The sequence below is a fragment of the Entelurus aequoreus genome, linkage group LG01 (assembly GCF_033978785.1).
Source record: "Entelurus aequoreus isolate RoL-2023_Sb linkage group LG01, RoL_Eaeq_v1.1, whole genome shotgun sequence".
NCBI classification, from domain to species: Eukaryota; Metazoa; Chordata; class Actinopteri; order Syngnathiformes; family Syngnathidae; genus Entelurus; species Entelurus aequoreus.
Genome location: NC_084731.1, coordinates 32733032 through 32747158, shown reverse-complemented (window position 1 = coordinate 32747158; position 14127 = coordinate 32733032). Strand labels below are relative to the sequence as shown.

The 14127-nt window shown below is 39.8% G+C and overlaps 1 protein-coding gene across 3 annotated transcripts in view; it reads right to left on the bottom strand.

Moving 5' to 3' along the window:
* The window catches only part of LOC133650712 (low-density lipoprotein receptor-related protein 1-like), a 294864-nt gene that overhangs the window by 112128 nt on the left and 168609 nt on the right, over positions 1-14127 (bottom strand). For all 3 annotated transcript variants that reach the window (XM_062048313.1, XM_062048295.1, XM_062048304.1), the window contains exons 7-10: positions 7887-8049; positions 5652-5874; positions 256-445; positions 26-169 (exon numbers count right to left, since the gene is read on the bottom strand). In XM_062048313.1, the coding sequence (XP_061904297.1) occupies positions 26-169; positions 256-445; positions 5652-5874; positions 7887-8049 (720 nt within the window). The remainder of the gene's footprint in view (positions 1-25; positions 170-255; positions 446-5651; positions 5875-7886; positions 8050-14127) is intronic.

The following is a 14127-nucleotide window of genomic DNA, read 5'->3' as shown; positions in this document are numbered from 1 at the left end:
CCCAATTTGAACAATTGCTACTCACTTTTGCAAGACTTGCCGTCGTTTCCCAAGCTAAAGCCGGAGCGACAGCGGCATGTCCGGGTTTTGTGTCCGTTTCCAAGCAGACAGATGTCTGAGCAGCCTCCCGCTTTTCCAAACTGGTCCACCTCACAAGCGTGGCTTCGGACTGCAAAGGAGCGGGTGGGGGATGTCACACAAAAACCGAATGTGCTAATCGTAGACATGCTTGTATGTGAGAGAAAAGACACGCACCGGGTGGTTGGCGTCTTTGATGGTAGACATGCAGCGCGCCTCCCTTGTCCACGCGTGTCACCACCTGGTAGTCTGTGCTGTTGAAGCGGTTGATGCGTATCACGCTGGTTTTGGGCTGCATGTTAGCGTTGTCCGAGTTGGTGGCGTACAGGTAGTTTTCGAACACAGTCAGGCCATACAGATGCTCGATCTTTAAGAACGAAGACAAAATATGTGCAGCAGATGCAATAATGTGTGACTTTCCCTAAAGATCATAGTATCCAATTAGATTACGTCGATATAATCCACTATGCTACTAGGGAGCACAGCTGTATGAATTCTGGTAAGGGGTGCAATGATTTATATAAATAGAGTAAATCTGAGTATATCGAGTTGGCTAGCAGGAGTCATGCTATCGATAGTGTCAAGGAGAAGCCTTTGCTTGAAAAGAAAAACCTATTCTGTTTGGGAAAACTTGACCTTACGGGTGAAATATGGTAGCACTGGATAGTGGATAACACAAAAGCAGTGTGCTGCCATTGTTCACTAGAAGTGGGCAATGGCGCTGCAAGCTGAAACTATAAGCGCTTTAATTTACTAGCAAGAAAATAATCCTTCACACTATTCAAACTGGTGTCTGCTGTCTTGTACAAACATTTTACTTTAAAACCGAGGTACGTACCGAACCGTGATTATGTTATATTGTGATGTGTTAACAAATGTATTATTGTGGTTGTAGAACCGCGACGGCTTGGCCAAGTTGGTAGAGTGGCCGTGCCAGCAATCGGAGGGTTGCTGGTTACTGGGGTTCAATCCCCACCTTCTACCATCCTAGTCACGTCCGTTGTGTCCTTGGGCAAGACACTTCACCCTTGCTCCTGATGGGTGTTGGTTAGCACCTTGCATGGCAGCTCCCTCCATCAGTGTGTGAATGTGTGTGTGAATGGGTGAATGTGGAAATACTGTCAAAGCGCTTTGAGTACCTTGAAGGTAGAAAAGCGCTATACAAGTTTAACCCATTTATCATTTATTTATTATTACTTCATCAGGTGAGTTGTTTATAACATTTGGTTCCTTCCATTTAATGGTCATTCATTTTGAACATGCTTAGCACACAACACGCATTTACACAATTTAACTGGAGTAGGAAGAAGCAGTGCTTATTTAAAACTTAAATAAGCTAACGATACTATATTTCCACACCTTTGTTGCAAATGGCGTTATATCCAGTTGCAGACGAGGCTGCCTCAAACACTTGGCGGGCAAACACGCACTCAAGCAGCACTCAGAGTGGACTCAGTCAAACTCCCTCTCGGGTAATGTTGCAATTTTGAATTCCAACAAAGCAAGTATGCCTGACAGAAATCACTCGAACATAAATTAAGGTTACATTTTTCAAAATCCTCTAGTTCGATGCTAATTTACATTGTATTTGGCACTAACATGCTACTGATTAGCATTTGCGATTTTACATGGCAAGTTCAACACCTCCAAATGTGTTAATGAAGACCGCAACTAAGATTTTCGTTATAATCAAACGGCTGGTGTGTAATAAATACAATACTTACAATTTAAAAAAAATTTAGGGCGCAAGAAAAGACTAGATTCAGCGCAATGGCAAAGACTACTCCCTGACTAGGCAACTCACCGTAGTCTATACACTACTGCCATCTAACATCCTTGAATTGCATTTGCATGCATGTCTACTATATAATACTTGCAAATGAGACTCAAAAGTGTAAGAAAACAAGATACAACAACTGAACAGCACATTTATCATTATCAACTCACTGTTAAATATTAAACCATGAACCCACACAGAAGTACAGAAAAATGATATCGATTCTGCTTTTAACATTTTCAACTTTCACACATAGTATTAAGTCACATTATAATCGTTTAACCTTGCATTGTGTATGTACTTAAAAACTGCATTTGCTCTGTTTTCAGTGTGTGTTTTTACTGTTATATTTGCTAAATTATACACGTGTATTTATTTTTATACTGTAAAGCATCTTTGAGTTTTTGAAAAATGCTCTATAAATATAATATATTATTATTATCATTATTATTATTATTATTTCTTAATACCACCCCTTCTTCCAGCAATTCCTGATATTCTACAAAATATGACAATTCTAGACTCTGTCTTTTAGGGGTGTGGGAAAAAATCAATTCGAATTTGAATCGCGATTCTCACGTTGTGCGATTCAGAGTCGATTCTCATTTTTTAAAAATCGATTTTTTATTTTTTATTTAAATTTATTTATTTATTTATTTTTTATTTTTTAAATTAATCAATCAAACAAAACAATACACAGCAACACCATAACAATGCAATCCAATTCCAAAACCAAACCCGATAGTAATAGTTAAAACAAATTTACATTATTGCAAACAGTTGATAAAACATTGTCCTTTACAATTATTAAAGCTTTTTACAAAAATCCACTACTCTGCTTGCATGTCAGCAGACTGGGGTATATCCTGCTGAAATCCTATGTATTGAATGAATAGAGAATTGTTTTGAATCGGGAAAAAATCGTTTTTGAATCGAGAATCGTGTTGAATTGAAAAATTGATTTTGAATCTAATCGTGACCCCAAGAATCGACATTGAATCGAATCGTGGGACACCCAAAGATTCACAGCCCCACTGTCTTTGCAGTGCACGTTTAAAGGCTTCTCATTACTACTGGTAAAGTCGCTTGAGGCCGAGTTACTGTCGTGTTATCGGCTTAATGGCAACTAGAAGAAGGGACATGGTTTAGTAGCTCTGTCTTTAGGTCCAAAGCTACAAACAAACGCTTGCTGCCCTACCAGGAAAATGGATGGACACACTAGTAGACTTAAAAGGCAGGAATGGAAAGGTAGGACAGTAACTCTAATAGCTTAATGGTTCAAATAATGATGCGTCCACACACACACACACACACACACACACACACACACACACACACACACACACACACACACACACACACACACACACACGCACGCACACACACACACACGCACATGCACACACAAACACACGCATACACACCTCTGGCTCGGTGAAAGAGACACACAGACTTATTATGTTCCTATCACAGGCTGGAGGGCATAGTGCTGCTATGGTGATACAGGGAACGTGAAGCCATTATTTTAAGACTTTCAAGAAACACCAATTTTCCGTCCCTGTTCATCTCAAATGGTCTTCTGCAAGTTGACTCGTTTCTAACTAAGAAGCTGCCTTTATTAAATGGCATGATCATTGATTTAACGTTACAGCCATGTCTAATATGATCATATTTAAAGGGTTTGATTGGTTGATTAATTCAGTCGATTATGCGGAAGTGATTGTTGATTGATCATGTCATGTTGATTCAGTCCTGTCAGAGTCGTGTATAAAGGCAGTCAATGATTAGTCAAAAGGCACTCATGTGACTACAGGGCGCCATGACTGCTACTAACTTTAAGCTGATGCTATGTGTCTATGGCGCATCCTCATTACTAAACCAGATTTGGGGTGTAATAATAGATGATGGTGGATCATAAAGTTTGTCAAAGTCTAAAAGCACAGACATAGCGCAGTGATTACAAACAATACATTGGAGGCAGCCACCACAGTTGACATACCTCATTCATACAAAAGTCATAACTTCTCCTTGATTGTTGGTCCAAAGCTAATGAAGATTTTGGCAAAAAAATATTTTTTCGGTTGTTCAGTATATTTTTGTTACGTTTCTTCGCTGTCGGGTGCGTGTTATATAGCCTTCTGGTCACTAAACACTGCATAGTGCATCAAATACGGCTGCAAAATTCTACTTTGATGAAATAGAAGCATGTTTTTTTGTAACTTTATGAGCAGGAGTATGTTTAGAACTACATATAGACATATTATTTTGGTTTATTTCGTCAGAAAAACTAACGTCAAAACGACAGCAATTGCATGCATCCCGTCATTGGTGGCAGTCGTGGCGCCTGTTGTTTAGTTGGCCATACTCTCTTATTACACGATTCTGAGCCCTGTGTCTGGGACTGTCTATATTTTAGTCTCCTGTTTTTTTATCTCTTGTGTCTGTGCTGGTGTATTAGGCTGCCTTTTTAATATTAAGGTAAAATATAGACTACAGATGAAAAATAGCCTCTGGGCTAATTCTGACTTTTTTTTAAACTCATGTACATGTGTGTTATGATATTGCATTGTTATTTAATCTAGTCTCAACTGATTCACAGTCTAAACCCGCCATGGTCAAATTACAGCCTGCAGGTGGCCCTTTAAAGGTTTTTAATCCGGCTAACACAACTTTTTTTAATGTATTTTAATGCAATACTGTATTTTTCTTATATTAAACCCAAATATGCTGTATAATGTTGTTTTCTAACTAGTAAAAGTCTTGAACCAATTACATTTAAAGTGTAAATATTTCTAACTCATTCACTATTTTATTGAACCTTTGTATTGATGCATTAGCCATTATGATTATTATGCAATTATTGAATAATAATGAATCATAAAATGACATTAGTATTACTATGAAAACACATTAATTACATATTATTTTTCAATGAAGCATTAATTAGTTATGATTAATAATTACTGTAGCTTAGACTTATTTTTCCATTGAATGGGTTTGGGTTCAGGTTTAATGTTATGGAATTGTTCACTATGGTAATATATTTACACTCAAAAGCATGTTTAAAACTTTTACATTAACTTTAAATGTTTAGTAATACATCACATTCTGATGTATCTATATGTTTTGTGTCATTTCCTATACAGGTATTAACTATTTTATACACTGGTATATGTTTTTTAATCTGTAAAGCGTTCTACAGATAAAATGTATTATTAATAATATTTATGGCCTTGTGCCTGTCTGTGCCCTGAGGCTGCCTGCCGAAATAAAGCCATTACTTCCCACAGATAAAAAATAATGATAAATGGGTTATACTTGTATAGCGCTTTTCTACCTTCAAGGTACTCAAAGCGCTTTGACAGTATTTCCACATTTACCCATTCACACACACATTCACACACTGATGGCGGGAGCTGCCATGCAAGGCGCTAACCAGCAGCCATCAGAGGCAAAGGGTGAAGTGTCTTGCCCAAGGACACAACGGACGTGACTAGGAAGGTAGAAGGTGGGAATTGAACCCCAGTAACCAGCAACACTCCGATTGCTGGCACAGCCACTTTACCAACTTCGCCACGCCATCCCTAAATCCGTCCCTAGATCACTGTGATTGTCAGGCAAATGGCTTTAAGAGGCACCACACTGATATTCGACAAGATTGATCACCTGCTCTGATACAAAAGTGGATGTCCTCCATCTTTCTGCTCTCATCCTTTACCCTGAGGGCACGACTGCAGTACGCGTACGTGTCTTGACATTAATAACGACTTGTAGAGGTGTTCATTGTGTTACTTACCAGAAGGCCTTGAATGATGGTGTGGCGATTCTTGCCTTCGTAGTCAACGACCTCGATGTAGTCCAGGTAGGCATCGGCCCAGTACACCAGCCTGCTGACGAGATCCAGCGTGATGCCATGGGGGAACACAATCTTACTGTCCACAAGCTTGGTCCGGTTCTGGCCGTCCATGTCGCAACGTTCCACCTTGGGGATCTGACCGTAGTCTGTGAAGAACACCTTCCTGAGGAGAGATAGAGAGCCGACTTGAGATCGGCTGACTTCGGAACAGTAGTGATTTTGCACCAGGCTCAGCAGATGGTGGGTGGGGGAACTGTGTTATAATTACTGTTTACTTTCTATTACTTTTTTTGGAGTATCGGCACAGTTTGAATACATCCTACAGTTTGTTATAGTTTTACTAGGGATGGACTAAAGTTAAAGTTAAAGTCCCAACGATAGTCACACACACTTGGTGTGGTGAAATTATCCTCTGCATTTGACCCATCCCCAGGTTCACCCCCTGGGAGGTAAGGGGAGCAGTGAGCAGCAGCGGTGGCCGCGCTCGGCAATCATTTTGTGATTCAACCCCCAATTCCAACCCTTGATGCCGAGTGCCAAGCAGGGAGGTAATGGGTTCCATTTTTATAGTCTTTGGTATGACTCGGCCGGGGTTTGAATTCACGACCTTCCAGTCTCTGGGCGGACACTCTAACCACAAGGCCACTGAGCAGGTTATATATGTATATATATATGTATACATTTATATTTTTATACAGACTATATCCATTTATATATTTATATACAGACTATATACATATTAATAGTCAAGCAAATACTGATAACTTCCTGCTTCTCAAAACTAATACTGATAACTTATTTATGCATATATTTTTTTTAATTTAAATTTAAGTGTAGTTTGTGCACACCTGAAGGTAAGGAAGATTCAAACAAAGGTGAATTTGACAAAGTGTCCCTATAGATTTCCTGACAAAAGCCAGTATGGTAAAGGGCTGGTCGTCCAGCGGCATCATTCCCATGATGAAATCACGCATCGCTTTAGCCCTCGAGTGGTCTCTGACAGACTTGTTGCACTTTTAAAATGTTGCTGCGATAGGAACAAGCCTTGGGCCTTTCTTTGCAGCTGGCTTTAGGGCAGCTTCTTTAGGAGCAGCGCTATCAAAACACTGTCATAGCTATGCTATTGATGTCATGTTTGTTTACAACAGTCCTTCTCAAATGGTGGGGCGGGCCCCCTCTGGGAGGGCTCAGTGTGATGCCGTGCCAGATTACGATGAAACGTATGTAGCACTTGGCTTCACTGTAACCACGGTGGGAGACGAGGAAAGGCCGGTGTGTTGTTTCTTTTGATGTTAATAAGCTTGCAATGTTATGCAGAGGTATAGTTATAACAGGCTTACATAGGAGAAAAGGAGCGCTTGATTTGCTCACCCTAACCCACCAACAGCAGAGTATGGGAAATCTCTTTTTTATATCAGTTATTGAAGCAAATTTTTTTTAATGTAATCAATTTTATCGTGGAATGTCATAACTCCTTATATCAGCCCAATGATAGGTACTATTTTATAGTCTATAGTTTTTTCCTGAGTGGGAAAAAGACCAAAAAACATGAATGACTACTATTTTGCTAAAAATTACAATAATAAAATAAAAACAAAATAACATAACAACAGATAAAACTATTTTTAAAATAGTTGAGTTGGGTTAAGTTTTTTCTTGCCCTGATGTGGGATCTGAGCCGAGGATGTCTTTGTGGCTTGTGCAGCCCTTTGAGACACTTGTGATTAAGGGCTATATAAATAAACTTTGATTGATTTATTGATACAGAGATAAAATCTATGTAGTAGAATCTTTGTTTTTTTCTTTTTGACCTTCCTGAGAGAGATCACGAATCAGTAAAGAACAAAACATTTATTTTAGCTTAGCTGATTTTGGTGTTGGAAGAACAACACAGAGCGATTTAGGAATTAAAAGGCGCCATGTAGCAACATGTGCACCCTTCTATTTTTCCTCCCATTACACACAGTCGTGTAAACACACAGTCTTGTATAACACAGCCACACTTTCGGTAAATCAGTTGGAATTTGCTTTTGTCACGCTGTGGACCACAAAACACCTGCGCTCGTTTAATCCTCCAATTCCAATAACATCGACTTTATTTGCCATTTAGGGGAGCAATGCAGGTGAGTAGCTGGCACTGTGCTTGAGTATGAGGAGGGAAGACATGATACTGACCCCATGGTGGGGTCCAGGGCGATGCCTTTGGGGTTGTAAAGCTCCTGGTCCAGAAGGGTAACACATGTCTGTCCATCCTTGTCACACGCAAAGATCCTGTCGTCCACGTCATCAACAAAGTAGAAGTTTCCGGTAAGCCAGTCAATGGCCATCTGCTCCACATCTGCACAGAGACAGGTATTGTAGGGGGTGGGCGGGAAATTTATTTTAGTCCTTAAATTCTTGCGGACTTGTAAAAGAACTTGAACATGTAATGTTGACCCGTAAATACGCCTAGCAAGATAGTTAAGAGGTTTCACTCATGATCATATGATGAAGTGATATTGAGTTTTACTTCATCATATGATTGTGATGACACATAATGAGCCATCAAATTACCGATGGGCCTGAAGTACCTTTGAGCTTTGGACAAGAGGAGATTTGAGTGACGAATGTGCTAAGAGGACGCTTGTATGGCGTCACATCCCATGCAGACTTTGGGGAAACAGTAAAAAGCTCAAACAAAGTTCAGGAGTGTTGAGGTAGAAGGAAAAACAAAGTCTGCTCTATGCAGAGGGTGTGAGCGAGGAAAAAACAGTGGAACAGGCTCGTGCAAAATTTCAGAATTTTTAATTCGAATTCATGTCTTTTCGATAACTGGAGTTTGAATTGGCTCTATCACACAGTATGTTGAATTTGAGCTACAGGATGTGGAATTAATTTCCTTGCATTCATCAAGAAACAAAGGAGAAACTGTCACTTTGATAAAAGTTTTCACTAAAATACTAAATATACTAGGAAAAGTATTGTAAAAAAGTTTTTGATCAGCAGTGCCGATTAATGCCTTTTAATGCAAATCACAAACACCAATAGTCCTCCGGCTGACAAGCAGCTAGCAGCCAATTATGTGTCTCTATAATCAGTGTGGATTTGCTCCCTTAAGTTATTAATATTCACCTCCATAATAGCAAAGAAACTGAATTTCTTAGTATCTTAAGTATCATTATCAGGTAGAATTATCACTGGAGGTACCATTGGTATCAGGTGATCTCACACATGGATGATAGAAATCGGAAGCTTAAACCCTTGATTGTAATATCCCTAAAAATACTTTTCAAACACTAACTTCAAGACCAGGTTCCTTCGATTTTGATCACTTAAAGGCATACTGAAATGAAATGTTCTTATTTAAACGGGGATAGCAGGTCCATTCTATGTGTCATACTTGATCATTTTGCGATATTGCCATATTTTTGCTGAAAGGATTTAGTAGAGAACATCGACGATAAAGTTCGCAACTTTTGGTCGCTGACGTCACAGGTTGTAGAGCGCCTCACATCTGCACATTGTTTACAATCATGGCCAACAGCAGCGAGAGCGATTCGGACCGAGAAAGCGACGATTACCCCATTAATTTGAGCGAGGATGAAAGATTCGTGGATGAGGAAAGTGAGAGTGAAGGATTAGAGGGCAGTGGAAGCGATTCAGATAGGGAAGATGCTGTGAGAGGCGGGTGGGACCTGATATTCAGCTGGGAATGACTAAAACAGTAAATAAACACAAGACATATATATACTCTATTAGCCACAACACAACCAGGCTTATATTTAATATGCCACAAATTAATCCCGCATAACAAACACCTCCCCCCTCCCGTCCATATAACCCACCAATACAAATCAAACACCCGCACAACACACTCAATCCCACAGCCCAAAGTACCGTTCACCTCCGTAAAGTTCATACAGCACATATATTTCCCCAAAGTTACGTACGTGACATGCACATAGCAGCACGCACGGACGGGCAAGCGATCAAATGTTTGGAAGCCAAAGCTGCGTACTCATGGTAGCGCGTCTGCTATCCAACTCAAAGTCCTCCTGGTTGTGTTGCTGCAGCCAGCCGCTAATACACCGATCCCACCTACAGCTTTCTTCTTTGCTGTCTTCATTGTCCATTAAACAAATTGCAAAAGATTCACCAACACAGATGTCCAGAATACTGTGGAATTTTGCGATGAAAACAGACGACTTAATAGCTGGCCACAATGGTGTCCCAATATGTCCGCACAATCCGTGACGTCACGCGCAAACGTCATCATACCGAGAATATTGCGCGGGAAATTTAAAATTGCACTTTACTAATCTAACCCGGCCGTATTGGCATGTGTTGCAATGTTAAGATTTCATCATTGATATATAAACTATCAGACTGCGTGGTCGGTGGTAGTGGGTTTCAGTAGGTCTTTAAGAGTAAATATCCATCCATCCATCCATTTTCTACCGCTTGTCCCTCTCCGGTGCTGGAGCCAATATAATAGTTCTGGGGATTGAAGTATTTTCCCACCATTTGAACAATTGCAAGTTAAATACATCAAATTACGTTGTCTGTTTTATAGAAGATGTTTTTTTAATTTTTAATTGTCGATGAAATACGTTTGCTGTAGTTAACATGTAATGTGTACAGGAGATTCATAATAATTTTTCTATGAAATTTCTCAAACTCTGGAACACACAAATCAATCGGAATTCGATTAAGTCAAATCTACTTTCTTTAATTTAAACAGGATTTGCAATTATATTGGTTGGAGTTTTGCACAACCACAATGGAAGAAAAAATTTGACTCTTTGTTGATTACTTCCTCTTTTCCTACGTACCTCAACATGTCACAGAAGCCAAATACTTCCCAGCATGATGTACTTTATTTACTGTAATGATGACATCATGACTTGTGTTTGTATTTCTTGGCACAATCCGGGCTAACTGAAATCAAAACAGCATACCTCACTTTAGCATCTAAATGCAAAACAGCAGATCAAAGTCAGCTCAAAAAGATCAATGTGTCAACGCCAGGGGGAAGTGTTAAGGTCTGAGCAGTTCACGCGTCACTGGATGCAAACCTCAGCGTTGGACCATGTCCAACAAGCTTTCCAATCAGTTGTATTTTTGCACATTGCAGCGAATGTGGCTGATGCAATTCGCAGGCTGAACAATGGATCCATGCTATTGCAGGGGCTGTCATGTGTCAGCACTGTGGAACAATGCAAACATCAGGAGGAGCAAGATCTGCCTGCAAGCTGGTTAGAGTGGATGCAAGCCACATAAGATGTCAGCATGAATCAAAGAAGAAAAATCATCTTCGGAAGCGGATGCAAATATGCAACAATGGCGACAATAATTGGGGTCCAATCCTGCTCATTTCAGGGTCTTTTCAATTGATATTGAGGGGTTTTTTCCACAAACCACAAGTTGTGTATATAATAAATCTACATTCTTCTCCTTTTGGCTGACACATTGGGATTCCACAGCCTTCTCCCTGATCACGCCTACTCTGTTACGATTGGCCAGGGGTCAAGGGATGCCCCCCTAAACTGGTTATCAGCAAAGAGTATAAAAGAGTGGAGGAATATTCAAGAATAGAGTGTTGAACTGTGCTTTGTTAACAAATAGGGGTGTCGCAATACAACTTTTTTTAAACTTTTACTCTACTTGTATGGAATGTTAGAAAATGCTTGATCAAGTGAAATTACTCAAACAGAACAATGGTAGGTATGAAAAAGACTAATCTATTTATTAATAACCGTCTTGAATGGACTTATACAGTCTTTAAATTGAAGTGGAGTAGTAATTGTTTTTTGTCGGTAATTCATTAATTTAAACAAAGTAAATTGAATGGTGGGGACATGTTTGCTCCTGGATACTTAAAAAAAAAAATTCTAGTTTGGAGACTTTGTATGTGTAAGTAATATGTGACTATAATTATTTGATACTTGTTTATATTGACAAATGTTGTGTTTAAAGGTGCCATAAGTAATAATTTCATGCCAAGTCATCATTAAATGGCCCTGATATGTCAAAAGGCATCAATAAATCATGTTCTTTTCGAATACCTTTATAACTGATAACGGTAGTTCAGCCGGGATATGCTAATTTCATAATTAGATTTACAGCACCGAAATATTGTTATTGTTTTCAATTCAATGCCCCGCCCTCCACAGTTTGACCAATTAAAAAGTCAGTGAGTTTGTCACATCCAGGTTTTCAGTTACACACCGCACTCTTCGTCAAGCTACTGCCACTGGTAAAGTTACTAATCATGTCAGACCTTAGTAAATCTAAAAGGCGTCGTAACGATTCTCAACTTATTCATGACAAAGCCAGGAAAAAAACGAGGATTTGTATCGGGGATGCCTTTGAAAGATTGAGACGATTGAAGGCGGAGACGTTTTTTTCATCTGACACCAAACTTGCTAATTTCCTACTTGATAGGTAAATAAGGCATTTACGTTTTCTTATTACTTGCAATAAATGGAAATGGACATTTGGTATGTAAACTATATTTTCCAATACAGTCTATGATCTTGTCTAACAAAGCTAGTATGTACAGTACGTGCAACGAATGCTTTGCATGCTAGCCCGGTCAATGACACATCGACATATAGGCTAACTGGGGAAATATATGCCCGTTAGCCTGTATGTCGATGTGTCATCCAACTGACAGGGCAAATTATATTTTCGACAAATAGCTTTTTGAACAAGTCGTGCATGCTTTTATTTCAAGTCGCCTGGACTACTGCAATGCACTTTATGCTGGCATTAGCCAAAAAGCTCTCTCCAGGTTGCAGTTAGTCCAGAACGCGGCAGCACGACTTTTAACAGGGGCCAGGAAACGCGAGCATATAACCCCAATTCTTCGGAGTTTGCACTGGCTCCCTGTTCATTTTAGAATTGATTTTAAAACCTTGCTGTTTGTTTTTAAAGCTTTACATGGACTGGCACCTCAGTATATCTCGGACCTCATCCAAATGTACACTCCTGCGCGCGCTCTGAGGTCCAAGAGCCAGCTCCAGCTCGTGGTGCCCAGGACGAGACTTAAAACCTGGGGAGACAGGGCCTTCTCTGTGGTCAGCCCTAAGCTCTGGAACACTCTGCCTCTCCATGTTCAAACTGCTTCCACAGTGGAGTGTTTTAAGTCTCGTCTTAAGACCCACATTTATTCTTTGGCTTTTAACACTACGTGAGTTGTGTGGTCTTCTGTCCTCTGTTGTCCTCTGTGGTTTTTTTTTATAAATTTTGATGTCTATTTTACTGTTTTAATTGGTTTTACCCTTTAAAATCGTTTTTAATCATATTTATTTTTTATATTGTTTTTGTATTGGTTTTCTATTCATTTATTCTTTGTTTTTATTCAGTCATTGGTGTAGCATAATATTGTTTTTAATATTGTTTTTAACATGGCTGTGCAGCACTTTGGAAACATTCTTGTTGTATAAATGTGCTATATAAATAAAGTGGATTTGATTGGATTGGGTAGTGTCAGTGCCTATTTCGTTCTCAATATGCTGATACGCATATCTCATTATACCGTTCCTTGTTCCATCCCTATGATGCAAGCGAATATAGTCAAATACTTTTTGCTGAGACCAGCTATCCGATATCAGGATATCAGGGCAACCTTAATAACAAAACGACAAACGTCTGGGAGGCGGCGAGAGCAGAGGATCAATGACTGTGAGGTGGGTCTTTAGCTCCACCGGAAACCAAATATCTCCCCATTGCCACTTTACTCCGGTTTGGATACACAATTCTCACATCCGTAAATATGCTTTCTGGCTGCCATTTTCAAGAAACAGCGACCAACGATATTGAGCAGAAATGCTCCTCTTGGACACCTGGACTGTATTACATGGACTTCCTAAAGTTGTGACGTGAAAAATTCCAACCTCATGATTATGGTTCTTCCACATCATGTAAAACACGAATAGTACTTTTTCCGACATAAACAAAAGTCCGAGAAGTAATGTGTAACAGGAAGTAGGAGGGGCTTTGACACTTCCAACAGCACAGGAGATGAAAAAGAAGTGTGTGAGCGACAGAAAGAAAGTGGAATGGGTAGGAGGGCTTCACAAACCACAAGACGTCTATTTTTACAGCTGCCCTGTGCTCCCTCCAGAAGTGTCCTCTCACAAACACAAACAAGCCAGATATGGGGCTGCAGTGGTGTAGCAGGGGTCCTCGGGTCATGAAGTATGTTGGCTGAGCTGGGTCACAGCAATGATTAAAGGGTGCATTTCTCACACCAACACACAAGCTTTGGTAAAGAGGAAACGACAAAGCAGATTCTTTGGCAAAAAGCTGCTTTTGACCAATAAATCTTGTCAGTGTTGCAAGTGTTTTGGTTTGAGTTTGAAAAGGAATGAAAAGGGGCAGAATGTGAGGAAAAAATAGAAGACTGAGGAAAAGCTGGGAGGGAAAAGGAGAG